This window comes from Pelmatolapia mariae, linkage group LG10_11 (genome assembly GCF_036321145.2).
Source record: "Pelmatolapia mariae isolate MD_Pm_ZW linkage group LG10_11, Pm_UMD_F_2, whole genome shotgun sequence".
In the NCBI taxonomy this organism is placed as follows: domain Eukaryota; kingdom Metazoa; phylum Chordata; class Actinopteri; order Cichliformes; family Cichlidae; genus Pelmatolapia; species Pelmatolapia mariae.
The window spans coordinates 55,681,340-55,705,490 of NC_086236.1; the positions used below are offsets into that span (position 1 = coordinate 55,681,340).

The 24,151-nt window shown below is 40.4% G+C and overlaps 1 protein-coding gene across 1 annotated transcript; it reads right to left on the reverse strand.

Annotated features, from left to right (window-relative positions):
- Positions 1 to 294: 294 nt before the first annotated feature.
- mindy3 (MINDY lysine 48 deubiquitinase 3) lies at positions 295 to 24,069 on the reverse strand. Its single transcript, XM_063487767.1, has 16 exons — positions 23,964 to 24,069; positions 23,149 to 23,476; positions 22,750 to 22,829; positions 21,870 to 21,930; positions 21,523 to 21,729; positions 21,283 to 21,334; positions 20,479 to 20,593; positions 20,229 to 20,302; positions 19,991 to 20,070; positions 19,675 to 19,745; positions 17,232 to 17,312; positions 8,537 to 8,609; positions 4,996 to 5,068; positions 3,047 to 3,134; positions 2,096 to 2,167; positions 295 to 1,199 (listed from the first exon to the last, which is right to left on the reverse strand). Exons 2-16 carry the CDS (start codon positions 23,237 to 23,239, stop codon positions 1,050 to 1,052), a joined length of 1,368 nt encoding a protein of 455 aa, XP_063343837.1. The 5' UTR covers positions 23,240 to 23,476; positions 23,964 to 24,069; the 3' UTR covers positions 295 to 1,049.
- Between the last annotated feature and the right edge of the window lie 82 nt (positions 24,070 to 24,151).

Genomic DNA, 24,151 nt, shown 5'->3' on the forward strand with positions numbered 1-24,151 from the left:
AAGACAGAGTACAGACTGTCTCGTTCCACTGGGACAATTTTGAGCAAACAGAAACATGCATTTTTTCTCTTAGGAGGATCTCCTGTTTATAGGAAGGTACTTAAGTGACCATCAGTGTCTTGCAGATTTAGAGTCTCTGGGGAGCACAAAACATTAGTTTGTGCGTGTGATTTAGTGGTGAAGGTCCTGACCGAGCTGGGACATCTGACATCTTATGTTGTCCCATGTTTGGTCATGACAGGATACTTAAGAAGGGAATTTCTAGGATTTTAAGTTACCAAACCACACAGCATATCAACAAAAAAAAGGTGTTTATTTCACAATTTTTGAGTGTTGGTAATAAATACATGAGCACATGTCCAACATCCAAGTGTAGTGCATGAAGCACTCACACAGAGCACCTAAACCAGCTCCGTCTTGGTTAAAACACTGAAAACCTCCTGTCATATCTCTGCGTCCGGGTTGGTCCCTTTTACGCTGTAAACTCTAAGCAGTCCGTCTCTGTGTTCTCTTATGTGGAAGGCTTTGGTAGGTTTTCCCTTGAACAGTCCTATAGCTGGGTTAACAGTAGTGTTTCACAGTCGACTGGCTCTACATGCGATTCAGCATTTGATTTGATGACATGCTCCAGTCGAATCAAACTAGTATGCTAACGGTCTACTACCAAGCTGTAGCAGATGTGTCGGCACAGAGCAGACCTGTAAAAATAAACAGTCACTCTTTTTGTTTTAAATAATCACATCATAAACATCTTCAGTGTCAGTTACAAGCACTGGTGTACAGACAATAGCATGAAGTGTAGAGGTGAGTTCGTGTGGAATGTGAGAATGACAGAATGGATCTCTGGCTTTAATGTTTAGTCCATGAACATGTATCGCTTGGGTGCATTTGTGTCTTTTTTTGTTTTCCTTGTTCTCATTCATCTGTGTTGCATGTGTTTCAGTTTTGTAGCCTGCCGACCTTTTCGGGGTCATTGTGCAGAGAGGCGTGCTGCGACACAGTAGTGGTCCATCTGCATACAGAGGACCACGCTGCTTGCTGTGTCAGTGCTAGTTTAACGATGGAGAGCGATCGGTAGTCCACAAAAGCTCGATGTAGGGCCACTTGGTCTGTAGGCAGCGCTTCACTGGAGTGTCATCTGTCCGCACCATGGGGTCCTCAAAACCAAGCACCAAAGCAGTCCCCTCCACGTACTCGACCTGAGAGCGCACATAAATGCAGGTTAATACACAGCAAATATCCCCCCCCCCAAACATCTCTTGAATGACCAATTAACCTAACCTCATGCATGTCTTTGGGCTGCGGGAAGAAGCCAAAGTACTTGGAGAGAGCCCATACAGACATGGAAAATATGCAATCTCTACACAGAAAAGGCCCCTGTTGGGATTTGAACCAAAGACGTTCTTGTTGTGAGACGATGGTGCTAACCGCCCTAAATGCAAATCAGTGTACTTCAATTCTGACTGTTCCTCTGAGGGTGTCAGCAGAAGGGACGCGAGTACACAGCAGTCTTACACAGAGACACAGGCACACAGTCAGCAGGCCTGTTATTCCCATTTGGAGCTATAGGAATGGAAATGCCATCACAACCTGCCTCTTATGTGAGTAGGTGTGCACTTTTGTGTGGGCACACATGGTGCCATTCCTACAATTTCAGGTAGCGGTATGGGAAAAAATGAGCAATTTTACACACCAGGAAACGTGACAGATGAAGAAACTGATATTTTTGACTGCCAGGTTTGTGCAAAGCCACCAATGACATCTGCTGATAATCATCCATCAAACTAATCCTGCTTAACAAGCCTGTGTTTGACCATTTATCACAGAAAGCCTGCTGACGGTGGCCTTCATGTTGAAATGGCTCGGAGAAACGCGAGGCTAAGCCAGGGTTTTTTTTGGATGGACGGACAGACTATTAGGCTCGCAACAGCTACTGTTTATTTTGGAGTGGCCGGCTGCCACCAGCTGTGTGTATGTGTGCGCATGTATATATGAATGATGACGGGAAAAGGAGCGGAGGTAATTGGGAGAGAGACAGAGAATATGAAAAGGGAACCAGTGCCATTAGTTACCGTGAAAACCCTGAGTGTCTTACCCTCTCTTTGTGGTTTGACTGTTTAAGACCATTGTAGTGGTAGACGGGAAATGAGTCTGGGATTCCTGAATCCTGAAAAACAGGGACAGAGTGAACAGGGTGAAAAACATGCTGTGTTGTTGAAGACTCTCTGAGCAATCTTTTCTCACTGAGATGGAGGCAGAGACCCACAGAGGCAGAACCTTTGCCAGCTGAAAAGCAAAAGTCAAACAGTCACATCTCTGGCTGCAACCGAAGCTTAATGTTAAATCCCAGGCGTTAAACAGAAATGCGTGCGTAACTCCAAATTACCACAAAACAGCCTACGCTACAAAAATGATCAAAACAATGACAGCGAGCCAAAACACTTCCAATGACTTTTCTTGAAGGTGCAGAAAGCTAATTGGGTGTGTTTTTTGAGAGCGTGTCCAGCTTCTCGTGTTTATACGGTATATATGAAACTCTAACCCTCGCCCCAATCCCACGTGTGTCTGCATGTGTGTGTGTGTCCAGTTGGCTAATGGTAGTATAATTTTTTTGCGGCTCGGGGCCATTCTTCTGGCGAGTCCCTAAAGCCCTGATCACTTTAACACAGTTCCCCTCTATCTCCCCCACCTCCCCGTCTTCCTCACTCGCCCGGCCTCATAAAAGCATCTTACCGCTCTTTCTTAAAACTTCTCGGCAAGCAGCATCATATGATGGTGAGCACACACAGGCACACATGCATTTCACATGAGACACCACAGGAATGTTATTGGCATAATGCTAAAGCAGCACTCCACATATTCTTTGAAAACAGACCTAAGTGTCACCCATATGTGTTTGGGCACAAGTCCTCCTCCATATGTTTTAACTGTGATATGGATTGTATAACGGATGGAAGGCATTTATCATGCAGGGTCTGTATTGTAGAAGTGGTAGTTGACCTCCATCTTTATGCACACATACACACACACATGCACACACACATACCTGATCAGGGAAAAACTCCAGCAGGAATGGGCCCAGAAGAATTATGCCCAAGTTCTCTGGATCCAGCTTACTCTTAACCAGAGTCACACTGAGAAGGAGAAGAGATTAAAAAAAAAAAGAAAAAAAAAAGGGGGGAGTAAACATACAGTGAGCAGACGAAAACAGATTTACAGACAAAAACAGACCAAAAAAAACCCCAGAATAAAATACCCCAACAAAACAGATAAAAACAAGTTTCAGGAGAAAGGAACAATCAGCACAAAGGAAACAAGATTTGTGTATGAAAGCTGATCCAAATTTACAATCACCTCATCACTCAGCGTGGATTCATGATGCATGTTTTGGGAAAGCGCGTGCATATTTTCGTGAATACTGTGGTACAACTAAATATACCTCTGTCCAGACATTCCTATGTGTTAGATCAGTGTTATTATTATTCCACTGTGATAGAAAAAAAATCTGATCAGATTGCCCTTTTAAGGCAGTGAGGAGAAAAGTGAGGAGTATACGCAGACACAGAGGGAAAAGAACGATTATTTCTTCATCTGCCGATTTGTTACCAACTGTACATGCAGCAGGGGAGCACGCAGAGTAAGACTCAGTGTCACTGAGCAACCCTCAGAAATACTAACAGCTTCTAGCTGACCTTCTGCACCTTTTGTACGGAGGAAAGAAGAACATGATAAGAGGAATCAATAAAAAGAAATAAAAATCCCACTATGAAAAAGTTGTTCTGTGTTGATGGGGCTCAGCAGGGTCAGTTGTTTTGGTGGGTTATATCAGTAAATGCTGCATGACTCACATCACTTAAAAACTGACTGGACGTGAGATTAATCTGCACACACCGAGTATGCCACAGTAATTTCTTCTCAGATGATGTTTGTTTGTTTAGGAATTGCACAAAGACAGTAGATTAGCAAGATTGGTAATATTTGATTAAGATTATACCTAAATATCAAAATGTAGACTACTTGAATTGTTCGTCAGTGGATTTCTTGCACTGGATATGCTTGATTTGCTCAAAACATAGTAAAGGTGCAACATAGCCATCTAAGTGCTTGTAGATGGCAATAAGGAGACTCGTTTATATTCTTCTCACCCTGTAATAATATTTCACCTCACTTTTTGGTTCCCATTATGCATCATAGCTGATTACTTAATCTCCAGACATACAGAAAGTGAATTCACATGTTCACCAAAACAGTCTATAAGTACATTTCTATTAGTACTTATAGAATCAAAATGAAATTATATAGAAATGTATCCATGTGTTTAAAATCTCAAGAAATAATAATTTGCCAAACATAACAAAAGTCTTAGAGCTGCTGACTGTCAAAGGTCACAGGATAGATGGAAACAAAAAACTTTCACTGCTCTCAGTGACGATGTTTGCTTCCTAAAGTCTCGATACTGCTATTAAATACTGATGTAATCAAGATGCTATTTTTAACATAGGAATCCCGGTGAGATCTTGTTGTGTGGTAAGGAATGAGACTCTCCTGTTAGCACTGGGAGTCTCCCATCAGTTTGCTGTGTTTTGTTATGATGTATCGGCCATCTGGGGGTCTGTAGACCAGATTATTGGTCCGGTTACTTGGCAAGTCCAGTGACTACAGCATTAAGGCTTACTGTTCCTCAGAGGAGAACGTGCTTCTGTTTGAAGCGGCACTTTAAAGTGTTTCCTCGATCTCTCAGTCTTTCTTCCTGCAGTTAACGATCTCCCCGTAAGCCTCAATTTCTGACTCTTTCTTCCCCAGCCTTTATAGTGGGCTCTCTCTGGTCTTGCTTTATAGCAGCCTGGTAGTGAAACATGAGCAAGGAGGTGCTGACCTGGCCTGCCAGTGACTTTGGAGGTAGAATCTAAGAAGCTCTACAGGTGCCACATGGAGACGGACACACACACAAGCATGCACACACAAACATAAAGCCTTGAACATGCAAGCACTTACTATTCCGGCTCTGAGACAAGGTCAAGAGCTTTCATCACATCCTCCAGCAGAGACTCTGGGATGAAACCATTATCTACAGAGAGGGAGCGAGAGAAAGAGACATAAAGAAAGACTGGCTGACTTTAGACAAAACATAAGATACAAACTTTAATTAAAAACCAGGCAAAGCCTTCACCTACACACATGTGGCATAAGAACTATTTACATCACAGGCCCTGGGCAATGAACTCATCTGACACACATTTCACACAGACACCTTGTCTTTTCTCTCTGACCTACATTCCTTAAGCGTGATGATCGCTTTACCTGAGAGGAGAAGCTTTAAACACTAACATGTGTTTCTGTCCACTGCTGTCTGGCCGGGCCGTTTTATGCCATTTAAACATCAGCATGTGAGCCTGTGCGGTCTCTTGTTTAGATATACACATAAACCCCAAATGCGATCGAAAGAACACTAACTGACAAGTGTGCTGCTAGTTCGCTCTCAAAAACTCAACCTCGTTCTATCAAGACGGAGAGATATTTTCTTAGAGTGGCAGCTGATGGTGTGACAGTGAGCAGAGAGGGCAGACAGCAGGGACAATGGCAAACAAATGTTTTTAAAAAAAAAGTGCAGTGGGTTACTGGGTTTGTAGTTCTTGTGAATCACTGTCGTGCGTGTGAATGTTTCTGGCGCCATTTTTCCACAACACAAGGGGCTGTACTGACCGTACATGCGACACAGACAGATTTATGGCCCTGTTACGCAGCACTCATCTGTACAGTGCATTCTTCTTTCATGTGTGTATACGTATCCCTATAAGATTGTGGATCCAACTACTGGAGCCCACGCATGTGTTTGTTTGAACAAGTGTTTGGGAGAAAAGACCATATGGCATGCAGAATGTCCTGGCAGATGATAGCAGAAGCGGATTTGACAACAAGCAAAGTGGTATTCTGTGCAACAGGAAGAGACAAATGAAGAACAAGGAAAGTGCAGACGATGGTTGTGTTTACATATTTGTTGTAAAAGCTGTTGGAGCCTGCAAGCTTGTTGTCAGCTGGTAGGATTTAATCATGCGGAAACATCACATCACACCACATTAAAGCTGCGCTATATCATATCGTCAACGTAAAAACGTGATATAAACAAATGTAATTTGGAGATATAATTTCAGCAGCCAGCCACGTGTCAACATCCTATGACAATTTAACACCTGAAAAGGGAGCTACTTCAACAACCTCCAACAAAAGCACAATGCTTTGAAAAATATGCACGACAAGTGTTCCTGCCAAAAGCTAGAAACGACACTCGTTTCACCATTTGAGGCAAAAAACACGGTTGAGAACAACCAGGCTACAAAAGAGGAGACACTAGCAGCTGGTGATGCGAGACCCAGATGTAAACAAATGACTCCACCGAGCTTTGCTGGAGCACTCATTAGCTGCACGCCATATGACAGGAAGAGCAAACGGTGGATGGAAATTACTGATGCGGTCAGATAGTGGAAAAGCAGCATTTTAAGCAGCTGGTTAAAATCCCTCAATCCAAGATTCAGGAGTCAATATCCCAGGTAGAAAATATTTTTATGTGACCACCTTGCACAGCTCTTGAAGTGTTACACGGGAAAGTTTTGTTATTGTTAAGTGTTAATCAGTTATTATATACTTTCCATTTAGAGTTTCCAGGTAAAATACTACCAAGGCTATTTTTGGGCTTATATATAATTTATGCTGTTGTAACACCACTGCACTATAGCGCTGGCACCTTCAAATCAGAAAGTGTGTCATCAATGACAGTTATTAATTATTAAAAAAAAAAAAAATCCAAGAGGATAAAAAATGCTGCCGCCTGCAAGCACGGATAGTACTTTTGTCTTCCTAGATTGTCATAAATATCTGGATATAATTTAGAGGTTTTAGTACCCACCCCTATACAAAATACAGAAAGACCTCGGCACATATCGTGAATAATGCAGCTTACAGCAATGAAGAACAGCACAGTTCCTTTGAAAATAGGAAAACATAAATATGTGTTATAACTAGTTCCCAGCTGCACACTTTAATAATAAAATAGTTCATGCTCACGTCCTGTGTACGGCTCCTGACATCTCTTTAGTGCTCACTTCACTCTCTTGTATTCAAGCAGAAGGAAAAACACTGCACGGCAGATGTTAACACTAAATGTTTCATTGCTTAGCGTTTCTCTTCTCTGAGTGAACATAAATATCTAACAATATAATCCTGAGGCTGCGTAAATGAAAATTACACACAAGATTTTCATTTCTACTGACATGACAACCTGCTGCCTCGGCTCTCATTGTCCCACTCTCTCTGTGTCTTTCCTGTGGCCTTTTACACAGTGACTTGGAAGTGACAAGAAAGGTTTAAGAAGATGAGGAAGAGAGGGGGAAGAAGCAGGATGGTTGACTCAGCTGTTAGCTGAGCTGATCTCACTAACCTAAACAACAACAATGAAGATCAGAGGAGGGACATGGACCCTTGTTCTCTTTGCAGAAGAAAATAATGGTGATGAGAACAACAAAGAAAAGAGGTTATGACTGCATCTGCAAGCAGGGAGAAGGGAGGAAAAGACAGTTGGGCCAGGATGTCTTTTTCTCAGTTTGTGTGTGTAGCTGTGTTAGTGAAAGTTTGGAATAACTAAAGTACATCCGTGTGCCAGGTTACATATAACTGGTTTATTAATAAGCAAATAAAGTAAAGTGCTCAATCAAAACCTGTGCACAGCTGGTGACAGACAGAAGGTGAATAACATGTGGACTGTATATGAATCAAACTGAGGCAAGCCAATTAATACTTAGTGTATTACTGTATCAATACTGGATAACAGCCTAAGAGCTGGTTCAGGTGTTCAGGGCAGGGAGCCGACCTCTTAAATTCAAGTCTGTGTTATTCTAAGTTTAGTATGTCAGGCATCGGCAGCAGTGCGCCCATAAACTCTTACATTTTGCAAACAGAACTTACATAGCATGGAGAGAGCTAACAACAAAGGGTGAGCAGCCTGGATGCATTTCACTTTTACTGCTAGAACAAATTCTGTTAGTGTTTTTTTTTTGCACTGTAGTCTTTGATGGTGAAATCCTTTTTGGTTTCTCTCCTCCAGTTATTTTAGTTTTTTTTTTTTAATTATTTATTTTATTTGGTCAAGTTTAGAATTTTGCTGCAAAGCTTTTTAAACTTCACCCATGCCTGGTCTGCGGATAGTGAAATAGACACATTCACAGACTTGGTGAAGCAGGGAGCAGAGGAAGCTGGGGAAGAAACTATTGCAAACATAGTTGAAAGTCTCTTGTGTTTTATCAAACTGCTCTCAAATGAAATAAGTGCAAATAAATTAGGCATTAAAAAACATTGAAAAGTTTAAAAAAAATGCCTTGTTCCTTAAGTAAAGCCTGATGCTGCCTTACATATAGAAGAGTCATGCAGAGTCTCTTCTTCTCCTTCTGTAGTGAGGACTACTAATTTAAAACTGGTATCAGTCAAAGCTTAAACAGAGGTATCAGTACTACATCTCAAATACAAACACTTGATTTTCCGTTACCTTCAGGATCAAATGACTGGAAAACCCTCCTTGCCTGTTCTGATGGAGACTCTGGACCAACCAGTGACATCTCCTATTTGGAGACAGTAGGGACAAAGAGACAAGACATTAAAGACAAGAGCAAGTAAAAAACACGTGTGCACTAGAACGTGAAGAGGTTTAACCCTAAAGTGACCACACACAGCCAATATTTGTATGCAGAGTGAGGAGAGAGAAGGAGAAGAGTTAGGTCATATTTCTGTCATTTTAGATGATCATCTATATATCGCTATCTTTCTCTTTATCTATATCTCTACTAAGAGCAGATTTCAATTGGTCCTGCCCAAGTTCAGCAATACTAATGCACCAAACCCACTCTATATTCTAAACATGCAGCCAATACAGAGCACCACTCATAGCAGTAGGTTTGTGATTCACTGTTGGTACATTAAGCATGTATGTGTGGAACCTAAGGGGCCTGTGCAATCACCAGAGTTCATTGGGTTATTAACTGATTTGCTGATAAAGTTAGATGGCTTGTTTTCACTCCAAACACAGTGTCAGGAAATCAAGTCTTAAATATCTAGCTTGTGATTTATGACGAGCTCTGCAATGTTTGTATGTTGGTAAAGTTTGGAGAGAGCAACGCTGACAGGCGCAGCAGATGCGAAGAGTTGTGTTTATCCATCTATAAGTGGTTGATGCCTCGTACAGCGTGATTATGCGAAGCCTTCATTACTCTTTCTATACTGAGGAAATTGGGAATAAAAAAATAAAACCAAAAAACCCACAACTTATCAGACTGTTAGACTCTGAAATTCTTCCTCCCACTCCATTCCACTTTCTGACTTTGTAATTGACATTTTGTCTTACTTCCCCAAACTAAAAATATGAAAGCATGAACTAAAATCTTCAGGGGTGATAAAGGTTTAGACCCCTTTTTTGCACACAACTGAGTTCTAATAGTAAAATCAGGAAAGTATTTTGACCCACAAGGAGGACATGACCGCAAGGTTTTTACCCATTTGGAGGTATAAACAATTTTGCCTCTGGACGCTGTTGGATGATGTGTTTGAAAATCAAGTTTGTTTAAAACATACCAAACCCTTAATACAGCACTTTAACCCCAGAGGCCTGCGATAGATCTTGTTGGACAGCCCCCCCCCCAAAAAAAAGAAACGTCCTGACTTATCTTATCTTGCATTTAGGTATTATTTGATATTTTCAAACTTGGTGTCAGATCTTGTCAAGATTATACAGGTTTTAGAGTTGAATAACCAAAGTGTCTGATAAGCAACACTGAAAGCAATCAGTGATAAGGAGAGCGAAGGTAAATGTTAAAGTGCCCTATAAATATTTTTCATGTGTAAACACTAAAAAGAGTTTAAGAAAAAAAAAAAGCTCACAGGAGATGGAGGGAATATTTTTAAGAGAAGAGAAGGTAAAGATGAAATACTTGTTCAAAACGTGAAGACAAGAGTCGGAGGGTTCTCACTGTTCTTCCTTACAAGACTGTACTTATGACAATGAATCACTGGACAAACACATAATGTTTTGGGAGAGCAAATGAACCCTCCACATCTCCTTTAGCCAGCCTTTATTAAAGCTTGAGCCTCTGATCCACACAGGCTGCTTGGGTTTCATGGTCCACTTATTACTGTATTCGGGGCTTACTTAAGGAGAGAGGAGGCTTTTTTGGGGGGGGTGTGGGGGTCAGGGGGACACATCCAAGAAGAGATGACTCCCAGCTGCAGGCTCTTCAGATGCAAAGAAAAACAGTCACACCAGCAAACGTACGCTCACACACTTTTCTGTGACAGAGTACAGCAGAGGCCTGATGTGTTAACATTACAGGCTCCATAAATCTGACAGAAGATTTTTCATTAGTTAGATACGTCTATGCTTCACTTCCAAGATTGAACAATTCCCAGAGGAATAAAGTGCTGAAAAAAAGTTCAGAAGGAGTTGAACAAATGTCCGTATCATGAAACATGAACTGTTTTGATAAAATGTAATTAAGCCTTCTACCCCAACTGAGAAAATAATCCTCATTTGAAAGACATGGGGCTTAATTAATTTAAGGCTACATATAGAGGTCGAATAAGCCTCGTGAACTGAGAGTCAGTTTGCCATGTTCACCTGATAATCTAACATTTACAGATTGCGTTCCAACGAAGACACAAACACTACTAAGTGGTCATCAACACACTAAACAAAACATATCATTATGGCCAACCATTACACACAGACACACACCAATATGAGCACAAGAAAGGGACTAATAAAGACAATGACTCATGTGAGTGTCAAGATCATGCACAGGCACACAGGCACATAAAATGACAGCAAAGCCTACATGACTGTGTGTGCAATGATAGGTCTGCTTGGCCATCTTTGATCTGTGTTTTATTAGAGGCCTGGGGAAGACGCTGCTGAGTTGGAAAACATGTCATGGAGCTAACAAACTCTGCAGGGAAGTGTGTGCACGCATGTTGTGTGCCTCACAATGTCATTCCACTCAAACTAATTGAGTAACAGGTCATGTCAGTGTGTATGTGTGAGCATCTATGCAAGAGGTAGTGTCAGTGCAACAAATAAATTGCATCCTGTGATGAAATTCATTTGGTACAGTGCTAATGAAGAGAACCAGTGCAATGATACACTGCAGCACCAAAGCCAGGTCTGAGATGCAAAGGCTGCTTGTGAAGGAACACATTCCGATCTCTGCAGTGCAACCTTTTCTGTGCAAACCCGTGACCTCAGCAAGAGAGCGAAAACAAGCTTCTCTAAAGGAACAAAGCAGGAACAACAGTCATGCAATCACAAGGACTTAAATATACAATGTAATGTAGAACATTTGCTCCAAGTAAAACCGGAATACATTTACGGTCCTTGCCAAAAGATTTTAAGAGACCGGAAAGGGGATCCGAGTAAGAATTCAGGAATGTGCGTTTGTCTTTCAATCAACCGTCCTTTTCAACAAATGTCTTTTTATTAGATCAAGAGCATTATTAGACAAAAAAAAAATTACAGATAGGAAATAAAATTTGTCATTATGCGCATTTTATGTAAATAACTCATGTTACACAGGAAGCCTTACTTTAGCCAACAAAATATTTGAGATCACAGACCTACTTGTGCAGTAGCTATTAAGATGATAGACGAATACTAATTATTTAGGTTTACTCGCAACCTTCGATTTCATGTAACAGGTGATGATGTTCTTATTCTTTTCAGATGAAAATACTAAATTCTTTTTAAAAAGTCATGAAAGCAAACACATACAGCAACCGATGCAAGAAAACCCCCCAAGAACAAACATTAAACTGGATGAAGCAAGAGTGTTTTGTGTACTATTGTTATCTGATGAGCACAACCCAATTTTAGGAAGTAATGCCTACAGCACTGTTGGATTTTGCAATTGCCACCTCCGTACCCAATGCCGTAAGAGTATGAGAAATGAGTGCATATCTAATGAGATCAACCATAAACAATCTAATTTTGTGTTTTACCAACACAGTTTAAAAAAACCCCAAAACATTATTTTTCCTCCCTAGCTTAAGAACAGCAGCCCAAGATTTACTGCAGCATGTTAGATAAAGTACAATGCTTGGCTGATCTTTATTATTTGTGTTATGTTAAAGAAATGTTTGCTGACTGTCTTCAACGTCACCTCTATCCATCTGCTCTCATGCTGCACTGTGCTCACCAGGCTGAGAGGCTCTCTTAGGTTGACGTCTCATGCCCTTCCTTCTTCCCCTTTCATTCTTTCTCCCTGCCCAGCTCGCCCCCCTTCACTTACCTTTTTCTGTGTTAAATAGGTACTCCAGTTTTGGAGTATTTCCTCCCCTCCCTCCCTTAACTATTGTTCCATTTTCTTTCCACCTTTCAGCCTTTATCTCCACATGCATGTAGCTACTTCAGGTAAGACAGGTAGACATAGACCTTTACTAGAATTACTCTCTCTTTCTCACCGGTCCATCCAAAGAGCTATTGTGTTGCTGAGAGGCTTTGAGTGGCCATAGAGTGCGTCTGTAGAGATCAGTTTCAAAACAACAAAGCAGAGGTCTTGGGCAGTGTCTCTCATCTTGTTCCTAGCAGGTAACGACAGACTCACTACATGACAGGCTGAGAAGAGAGTCTGTGAGTGAGGGCTTGTTATGTAGAGTGTATGTGTCCCTTTAGTTCACCTTAACTAGCCTGCGTGATCACGAGTACAGAGAAGAACAGAAGCTCCGTGTCTCTCTTGCTACATAATGAGTGAGTGCAGTTTCAGGTGTGACAAAGCAGGCTAAGCAGTGATTTATGAAACTGTCTTGGATGGGCAAAAACGTGTCTCACCAGAAAAGAAAGGAGACACCAGAGAATAGTTATACAGCGTAATGATGCGTCTTATAACAAAGAGCAGCACCTGAGGGACAAGGAAGAATAATGCACACATACAGTGACAAAGATAGACTTTTATCCTACTACAAAGACCTTTGGTCTGACCTGTCACAGATTATTAATGACTGTTAATGTACACCGCTTTGTTGGTTTGTGTTTGCGTGTGGCCCGCGCCCACTGATCATATGGAGACCAGAAATTAATCGTGGATGACCAAACAAATTTCATAAAGGCCCCGCAGATTATTTTCCTGTTGTCGTTTTAAATATTATTTCTTTAAGAACGCAATATGTATGTCATTTTGCATACATGTGCTGATTGAGTAATGAACAGGGAGATTTGCAATTTACTTTATTACATCAAACACACGAGTTCAAATATTATGTTACAAATTACACTGAATAATACTGTGAGCTGCAGACAAGATATTTTGAAAGGGATGGCAAATGCACCTTAAGTTTGGAATATTTTATGTTGAAGATATTAGCCATATTCCAGTAGCAGTAAAATACCAATGAATTAAAGCTAACTGTGCCTGCACACAGCTTCTTCCTCCTTACCAGTCCCTGAAAGACATCCTCTGTCTTTGCAGACAGAAGCTGGAGTCTTATGGGACACAGAGCGCCATAGCGGCTGCTCGCTCTCCTAGTAAATCACTGACCCAGAGCACAACTACTGTACACACATGCACACACATAACTCCCCGGAGAAGCGCAGATACAGCCTGTGAACCTCATCACTCAGTGAGGGCAGAGTAAAGAGCGATGAGAAATGTCACAGGGGGGCTACCCCCACCTCCTTTCCTGAGTGACCACCACACTGCTCTTTAAAGTGCATCCTTCCTTTCTACTTCCTTTCCTCCTCTTTCCTTCCCATGAGGGACCAACAATCTGAAGAGGCTGGCTAAGGTGCGCTGGGGAGTCCTTCACTTGGGCAACAGACCAAGCTTCAGCTACTTCAAAGAAAGAAGGAAAAGGAAGGATGGAAGAATCTTTTTTTGTTTTTTAAAAAACATACTATATGATACGTCTCATCTGTCACCCATCTCTCCACTTCTTTGCTTTCTGTCTTTCCGTTCTCTCCTTTTTCTGGCGTCTCAAAAAACTCTCGTCCAGAAACAGATCCCATTACATGCCATTATACACACTCAGACTCTCTCTCTTTCACATGCACACACACATTAATACAACTGAGAACAGAGTGCGGGAGGTATTGTGGGTACAGATCAAAATTGGCAGGATGGTCTTTGTGTAGGCAGATTAGATAAAAAAAACAAAACACTAATGGCATTAAGCTGATGGCCTGAAAGCCACAGTCACACTGACAACCACTCAGGGGAATACACACCCGTCCCCAGTGACAGAAAGAAGGAGCCACTGACACATCAGAGGCGGGGATCAGGTTTTCTGTTTTTGTGGCGATGGTTCTATATCGGAGCTAAAAGCTACATAACCAGGCATGTGTATTTTTGTACCATAAAGCCCAGAAAAGTATTCTCGAAACACAGATTCACTTCACAGTAGGACAAGGTCACACTGAATGAGGCCCCACATCTGCCTTCCTGACCTGAAGCTCAAAGTTGTAGAGCTCATTACTGTTGGCATAGTGTACAACTAACCTATGTTCCTCAGTACGTATGCATACATGAATGAGTGTGTTCAAGTGTGTTTCCAGTGTCCAAAACTACAAATACATCCAGATGAGAACACAGGAGTCATATTTCCTTCAAGAAGCCATCCACCTAAAGCAACACACACACACACACACACACACACACACACACACAACTAATGCTAATCAGGATTAGGTTTCCTGTGCTCTGGAATGTGTGTGTATATGCGAATATGTCACTAGTGCTGGGGGAATTGTAGAAATTGGTAAGTCATCTGTTCACGCATGACGACTTTAGGTCATAGCTGAGGCAAAATACAATCCGCTCACATAGCGGGCATGAGATTATTCCCGTAACTGAGCTTTTAATCAATGATATATTAGCAGGGTAGCGTTATGATGGAGATGATTACTTGGGAATTTTTTCCCCCCTCTGGTGCAATTTTCACAACAGCAGAGATAATCGATTTGCTACAACTGAAACTTCCAGCTTTAATTCACAAGCTAAAGCAGCATATTAAATTACATGTTCACTAATGGAGAAGGCTTGTTTGAGTGTATAACTCGGATGCAAATGCACACAAGTAAAAATGGGACAATAATTCATTCATACTCCCAAAAGCCAAAGATTTCTTTTTCCTCCCCTCAGATTTCCAACAACATGTTTGGCCACAATTAGAGCCCCTCTGGTATATCAAGACTGAATCAGTATAGTCTGTTACAGAACACAAACCTCCAGAGCGCCTCAACTTGTAAAGGAATCTCACACAGTGCTACAGTAATATACTAGTGCATCTAATCTTCCTCTTTACAATGTTCCATAGGTTCTCATTTGGGTTCAGGTCACCTGATTTGGCTGGCCAATCACAGACGATAATAACATGGTCAGCAGCATGGTAGTAGTTTTGGGACTGTGGCCAGGTGCTAAGTCTTGCTGGAAAAGGAAATTGACATCTCTATAAGATTTGTCAGCCAATGGAAGCATAAAGTGCTCTAAAATCTCCTGGCAGTTGGCTGTGTTGACTTGGATTTGACAAAAAAAGATAAGTAACAACGGTTAACATCAGCAGACGACATAGCAGCACCCCCCCCCCCCCCCAAAAAAAAAAAAAAAAAAAACATCACAGACTTCAGACACCTCACACTGGACTTCAAACATCTTGAGTTCTGTGCCTTGCCACTGTTCCTTCAGACTCCAGGACCTTGATTTTCAAATGAAAAGCAAAATGTACTTTCATCTAAAAAGAGAACTTTGAACCACTGTGCAGTTTTTTCCAGTTTTATTTCTTTTTAAACCTGGTAAGACGCTTCTGATACTGTCTGAGCGGTTTAATATTAGGAATGTGACAGTTGCAGCTCCTTTCCTGAAGAGATCAACCTCAGTCAGCTCTTTGTGGAGCTCTCACCAGCTCCACTTTACTCCAGTTCTTGAATGGACTTTTCTTGACAAGGTTAGGGTACACCTTTTCCTACCATACTTTTCCCGTGTAGTCGGCTTGCTTTGAAACGTGACTCTTAAAACAGCCAGCCTTTTCAGCAATGACCTTCTGTGCCTTACTGTCCTTAGGAGGGTGTTGATAATCACCATCTGAACAGCTGTGAAGTAACCAGGCTTCTCTGAGAGAGAAGACTGGACGAGCTTTTATACTGCTTGATTGGCAATTTGCTCAAACTTAAAATATTCTAATAATCTGGGATACTGGACTTGAGATATCAGAGTGTTTTACATGCAATTAATGTAGAATATACTGTTTATAGAATATAAGTCTATATTTTTTAACCAAACTACCAAAAATATATTTTCATAATATCCTAATTATTTGAGATACAAGAGTATGTGGGCGTGCATTTACATCTGGGATTATTAGCATTAAAATAACTATTATTTCCCAAGTACTAACAAAACAGACACTGGATAAAATACTTAGACCAACATTCTTTGTGCTGTTTGGGGCAAAGTTTTATCTCAGTATCTTGTTTTTAATGTCATTCAGATTATTTTGGCATCTTGGCTCACAGTAAAAATCTCATACCAAACCACTGCCAATAATCAGTTGTGTTCCATTTGCTTACTTACTTACTGACATTTCCTGAAATGCAATGGAAAAATTGTACATGCACTGGGAGCTACTTCTGATTGTTGTTTCAGAGGCTTTATAGCTCTCGTGACAACGCTGTATAAAAAACGTGTGCCAGAAGAGAAAAATCTGTGATCCATACTGATGGATTTAACCTGACAGTGAAGGTGGTTAGAAGTGCAGACTCTTGCTGGAGCACAAATTCAGCAGTTTGCATGCTTGCAATACTTTAAAATAAACCACACATTGTTTAGTTGATCACAGATGGTTGATAAATTAAAACTTTGTGTGTTTGTGTTTGAGAAGTGAGAAGGAGCGAGAATGAAGACCATGTCTGTGTGCCAGTATTTGTTAAGTTCCTCTTTGGGAACTGAGCATTTTTCCCCCCCCAAACTTGTTAGGTGAAAAGCCAAGAAAGAGCACCGGCCATATATGACTATCTCCTGTACTCATTTTTCTCCCCCCTCCCTCTCTGCCTCTGGTTTTTCCCCCACATTGATATCTGACCTGCACTATTTTAAAGCACCTTCCATATTCTGGTTTTTCTAACCTGCTGAGAACACTGGCTTATGTTACACATTGTATGTCTCTGTGTGTGAATTATATGCTACCTCTCCAATGGATGTGTGTATTGAACTTGCCTTGGTGAAAAATACAGAGAGGTGAGTTTCACTGCCAAGGATCCAAATAGGGAACTTTGGAGACTTGAGGAATGCCCCGACCTGCAACACACAGACACACACACACACACGCACGCACGCACAGAGAAAAGGAATGCATAACCTGTGAGTGTCTATTTCAGTAAATTTCATCATGAATCAGTAATCGCTTGAAATGTAACATGCAGATTTTCCATTCAACATTAATATTTAAATAACAGCGGCATGTTATTTCTCTAAACCCTCGACAATAATATGCATAATGAAATGCTGTAAAATGATAATGATAACTTAAACCGCCATGAAAAGCATATAAATGAGCTGCTTTGTAAGGTCGATCTTAAGAGCTCTTTAGTTACTTTGGCAACCATCTACTTGCCATTAACCTATTACAGCTGCTTACTTACTTTACCTGTTCACAGGCTTCATATCTCAACGTCAGCTATTTTTGGCTTGCTTATATTGATAAATGAGCATTCCTGTTTTTCAAGCCAGCTGAATTATTTTGTGGTACAAGCATTTTTATACGTTTTCGTTGTGATCCGTTTTGAATAAATCAGCGTTTCAGTACACGTGTTCCAAAAATAACTGTTCCTTCCAAACATATTTTCGCATGGGAGCACAAACCTTGGTCTATGGTTCACAGTTGGAAATGTCAAAATTGCAACTAACAACAAGTGTTTGTGTCTTTATTTGTATTTGTAGTCCTCCTTTCAGTTTACACAATGGGCGTCCATCTTTATTTGCATTCAAGCTTTCTTGAACAAACACAAATCCTCTGCAAGCTCACAAAAGACCACCACTGGACAATTTGTTTATACTTTTAAATTATGCTTTGTGAACCTACCTACAGAAAAAAGTTGGCAAGCTGTGTAAAACGTAAATGAAAAAACTGAATGATTTGAATCCATTTCAACTCCATAGCTAATTGAAAACATCTTTAATGCTGAAACTGTAGAAAACTGTAGTGGTTTTTGAAAAACAGAATTGGGACAGCAGATTTAAAAGACTGGAAAAGTTGGGCAATACTAGACAATCACTTTGTGGAGAATTTTATAACTGATTAGATTAACTGGAAACAGTCAGGATGATGGCTGGATATAAAAAGAGCACCCCAGAGATGCTGAGTCTTTCAGAAGTAAAGATGTGGAAGGCATCATCATTTGTTGAGAGACCATATGGTCATAATGTTAAATAATTCAAGAGTGTTTCCAAACATAAACTACCAAAGACTTGGGGCATTTCATCATCTACAGTTCGTACTACGGCCAAAAGTTTCAGAGAATCTGGAAACATATCTGTACACAAAGGACAAGCCAGAAAACTAACATTTTAGGGCAAAAAGATCACTATTATTATAAATGGACATAGACTATTGCTGGTAAACACAATTTGCGGCTGTATCCACAAATGCAAGTTAAAACTCAACTATGCAACCAGAGAAAAACAAACATCCTGACATATCCACATTTAAAATTCTTTTTGGAAAACTTGGACATTGTGTCTCTGAGGAACAAATGAAATGGACTGTCTGGCTTGTTATCAGCATGAATTCAAAATTCAGCATCTATGATGGTATGGGATTATGTGTGTGCATTGGTGCATAAAGTAAGGGCATCTCAGCTTAATTCAAATGCATTTGTAAAGCACATTTAAAAACAAACTCGTGTTGAACAAAGTGCTGTACAAAAAACTGAATATATAAAACTAAAAAAGGGAATACATAAGAATGTGCTAAACATAGAAGCACAGGACACACAATGGGCAAATCAGATAGACTCAAATGCCAATTACTACAAATAAGCTTCGACTCTAGTTTTAAAACACTCAATGAAGGAACAGATTCGACTGTGAGAGGAATGCTGTTCCACAGTTTGAGGGAAACACAGTGAATGCATGACCTCTCCCAAGTTTAAATCTAGAGCGCAGGACAGTCAGAAGCATCCGATCGATTGACCAGAGGGACCTGGAAGCAGCGTATGGATGTAAGACGTTGGACACGTAAGAATGAATCAGACCATGAAGGGCTTTGTAAACAAACAGGGCCTTGCACATCGGGCAAATAATCATTATTTCTCAGCAACATATGCAGGAATCAGTGCTACATTTGCTATCCACATAAAAACGTATTTTCAAGAAAGACCTCGCTTGCTTCACTAAGACAACGCTAAACCACAATTTGGACTCATTACAAAAGCATGGCTCTTTAGCGCCCCTGCAGTCCAATCTGTTGCAGAGCGGATATTTTTCAAAAGCCAGTACAATTTCTCAGCTTCAAAATTTGATGTTCACGTAGTCAAATGACATGTAACTACTACCTGTAACTACATGTAAGCTTCATTTGATTTGAAAACGATGTGTGTTTTGTGACATTTTAGAGAGTTTCCCAAGCTTTGTGAGAATGTAAGTGTATCTGTGTCTGTACCTTGCAGTAGCGTAGTGATTCCATCAGTGTGAGAAAACCAACACATGCCTGTTTATGAATTCCCTGTAGTTCTGCAAGACAAGAATGGGGAGAAAAAAAACAACAACAAAAAAATAAGAATCCCAATGATGTCAAACTGGTATTAATTTTTAGTTTTGTGCAGTGCTGTGAGGTTTAAGAGTTATGACAGTCTGGTGGCCAGAGTTTAAATCTTAGACCACAAATGACTTCTGCAAATCTCATATGTGTAGATGTTTCTTTTGTGGGGATTTGGTGTCTTTAAGCATCTCCGTGCAATGCTTAATTGAAGTCTTACTCATTCCAGAGCACTCCCTGTCTCCATCCCAGACATTAGAGACAGCATGACCAGTTATAAGAAGGTTCACCAGGCTTTGACTGCAAAAGATGGGAAAAGACACATCAAGAGTTGAAAAATAACAAAAAACAAAAAAAACCCCAGTTCCACATAAAATGTAAAATATCTACCGCTTGCAGCAATTGTCATGTTACTATATAAGGATATGGAAACAACAGGTGAAGATTTGCTTCACTACCTTCCATGGCCATGTACAGGATCTATGAGAGGCTCCATTGTGTCCTGGATCTCATTCCTTATATTTTCAATGCCCTGCACAAACGGAACCAGAGGAAATTAATGTATTTAATTTTTGGTTAAATTGATGAATGACGATGATTTAATGCAAAAATCAAGGTCTTAAATTCAGCAGCGGTTTCATTCACATCATAATTATTTCAGTATTGCATTTTTCTAACCATCTCTGTCTAGTGCTTTCATTTCTTTACCTTAGTGAGGATGACAGAATAAAGGAAAAGCAAGACTCCACAGCACCCCCTCCAGGTGTGGTAGAGAGACAGCACCTCCTCTCTGAGATCGGCCACTGACATGACAGTCCGTTTGCTGCAGGAGGGAAACAAACACTAGAATGATGTATGAAACACTCAAAAGACAAATGTGCCGGGCTTCAGGAGGTGTCAATATGACAAATGCACTAACTGAGTTTGTGATGCCCAGATGCCCTTTCACAACAGGGCAGGCATCAAATAAATGAGAGGGTGAAGAATAATCTGATCTTTTGTTTGGAGCCACTTCCCTCTTTTGCTCAACCTTGGAAAGCTTGGTAGTGAAGCTATTCGTCTTGGTTTGCGTGCACTTCCTCACAGTGAGTCAGCACTGCTTTTTGCTGACTACTGTCTCAACTGCCAGTGCGCTATTTGATGAAATTTCAATATTTGTCTGGCAAACACACTACTGCATTTATTTGGCTTGTGTTTGTGTGGCAGCCGGTGTGTGAGAAAGGTAGTTCTTTTTTATTAGGCAATCAGTGAAAATGCTGAATCAGCAAATTGTGAGCAGTGAGTGAGTGAAAAAGGTAACACAGATGTGAAAGCCAATTCTTGCAGGCTTAGATTAATCTAGTTGAAATGTGCTGTTCTCTAGTACAGTAATGCATATTGACAACTGTCCCACCATGACTTACAAAGTCTAAATCCCTCCAGAATACCAACAGTAATTACTTAATATCAGGATTTTATGGGTATTAAAGAAGCTAATTGTTATATGTGGACAGAATATTTACTGTCACTTACTGGAGAACACTGTGAAATTGCTCAAAGCCAAGCTCCTCAGCAGCCAAAGCAGCTAGGCACAATGAAACCATAGTATTAGAGCATGTCACATTAAAATACTGGATCAAGTGATTAGTCATTAAAAATTTCTATTTAACAATTAAATATTAAGACAAGTCTTCATTTAAACAGTAAAAATACTTCTGCAGTTTCATTTTCAACGTACATCTTTTATGGAAATGTGACAGACGTAGGACTCACTGGGTTGCTGTTCCTGTGGTGGCTGACTGCTTGCTGGCTCTGGCATGTCCTGTGTTTGCGACTGTGCCTGTGTGATCGTTTGTGTGCTAGTGTGTGGGCTCTGTCCTTTGGCCCAGGTCACCAGGCAGAACCCCGTGGAGGTGCTGGAGCAGACAGACTCCAGGATTTCGCTTAGCGTCGAACAAAGTGCCATTTTCTGCTCCTCCTCTAACATACACAAACATAAAACGTGCTTTTTAAAAAAACAAAACAAACCCCCCAAAAAACAAAAAAACATGCCGACCATGTAAAATTAAGAGCACAGGCAATTCAATGAATGAGTTTTTTGTTTTTTTTTAAGAAATTACCTGACATTTGTCTCCAGTTGGAACTTTCTCTGTTAAAGAGGACATTTTTTAGGAGGAAAGCCTGCAAAGAAACAAACTCTGTAACCAAATGTGCAAGAAATATTGCATGGTGCAATATGCTTTATCTCTTAGACATTGTTTGTCCACAATCAGCAATCACAGACTAACAGAAACTGATATTTACTTCATTTTATACAAGTAACCATTTTTATGGGGTGGCCAGTTATACAAATTTAATTTTTGATCAAAACAAGATGGTCAAGATTAGATTTTTCACAATGTTTGTCTCACTTTGTCTTCTTTTATAAATCCAGTGTACTTTTTTTCCTCGTGATGGGATCTATTATACGTTTCCTTAATGGTGGATGTTTACATAAAACAAGGAATATGTTTCAAAATGTGAGGTCAGCATATGTGCATATAATACCTCTTAGCTAAACGCTCAGGTGCTCTAAAGTGAGCCACGCATGTCTGGCTGTGAGTAGCCCTACCTACTGTTAAATAACACCTTTTGTTTATAAGGAGCAGCTGAAACAGAAAATTGTGTTCAAGGGAGGGTAAAAGTGGCTAAAAAATGTTTTATAGAATGTGGATGAACTGAAGAGCTACACTAGAGCCCAGTGTAAGATAAAATACAATTATTTTAAACTATAAGTCAAACAAAGCTATTTTTGAGATCAAGACCACAAGCATGGAGCTGGAAATGAGCATAACACATCTCCTTTAAAGCAGAAAACCTTATTGTTATCACATACCAGTTGTGGCACATTTAGTTCAGTTTGCATTTATTATAATCTCAATTTTAACCAAAATGATTGCATAAAGATATTTTATCATAAATGAGCAGGACAAACTGTCAGAAGGCTGAATACGATCTTACCTGGACAGGTGCAATTACAGCACAGGGCCCTCCTTCAAACTGCTCCAGTGCTGTGAGCTCACTTTCACTAAAAACAAATCCTGTGATAAACAGCAAAAAGATTTTGTGTCAATAACAAAAAACAAAACAAAACAAACAAACAAATGGATATCCAGCTGAAGACCTGAGGGCACAGACCAAAATCAGGGCGTAAACCGCAACATGCAGGTAACTATTTATACTTTCATTTTCATTTTCAGTATTTTACATTTTAACTTTGTTTCAGCTAGAATTTCAAACAAAATCACTGCTTGCTGTCTTTTGGTCTTAAAGTCTGGATACAGTGGATTATTGCTTCATACCCCTTTTGGGGAAAATTACTTTAAACACTTATCAACATACTGAGAAAAAGTATCATACCTTGGGCCCATCTACGGAAAATGGAGACAGACACTCCACTGGAGGGTCTCCCCCAAACCAAATCCACCACATCTTTATTTAACTCTGACATGTTAGCTTTCAGTGTTGGATGATCCAAAGTCAGTCCCTTTTCAGTCCAACAGCCAGGTGGAGAAAAGATAGGTCTGTTTACACCAACTTGCTTTTTCCTCTTGCTGCTGACAGTTTACTTCTCCGGGCAGGTCGAAACCTGTGGCATTGGCCACAAGCTGCCTGTGCACGACAGCCTGACTACAAGTACTGACAGCACACTGGCGGGTAGGAATGACATCAATGTAACCACAGCAGCCTACCAAGTGATAGAACAGAAACCATGCAGTTTATGAGAAAAACACATATTCATGTTTCGGTCTGTGGCGGAAAATGTCCATTAGGAATGGCAGATTACTTTCATATCCACGATGAAGACCAACTAGTTTTTTACTTTGGTAAATGAATACTAATTTATACTTCCCGGGGTTATAAACCAGCTAAACATCTACCAGTTACTTAACGTTAATTTAAGAATCGTTTATTAAAAACTGATAACTAGATAACAATTTGCTTATTTGTGGCGACGTTGTTACCTTGCAAGACATTTAAGAAAATAATGCACCAAATTTTGATCTTAAGAACCGAGTTAGTTTGGTAATGTCAACAGTTAGCATTAGCATCACTACTAGCAGCTAATCTTTCATTGCTTTGTCATTCATTTACTTTGCACATTAAAACGACGGCTAGAATCGTTACATGAACTCGCAGGTTTTCGATAGCTTTATAGTAGAGGCCTTAATTACCTTAATACACAGTCCGGTAATGGTATTCTGTATTGATGAAATTTTCTGGTAGCAATTTCACCGTCAACCGCGTCTCTGTCATTCGTTTATTTACAACGGAATTGTGTGGGAAAAAAGAGAAGAGCGTACAATTGACGTACTTGCCCATTGGTTGAAGTTCCAGATGCGTCAAGGGCTGCGGCGTCAGC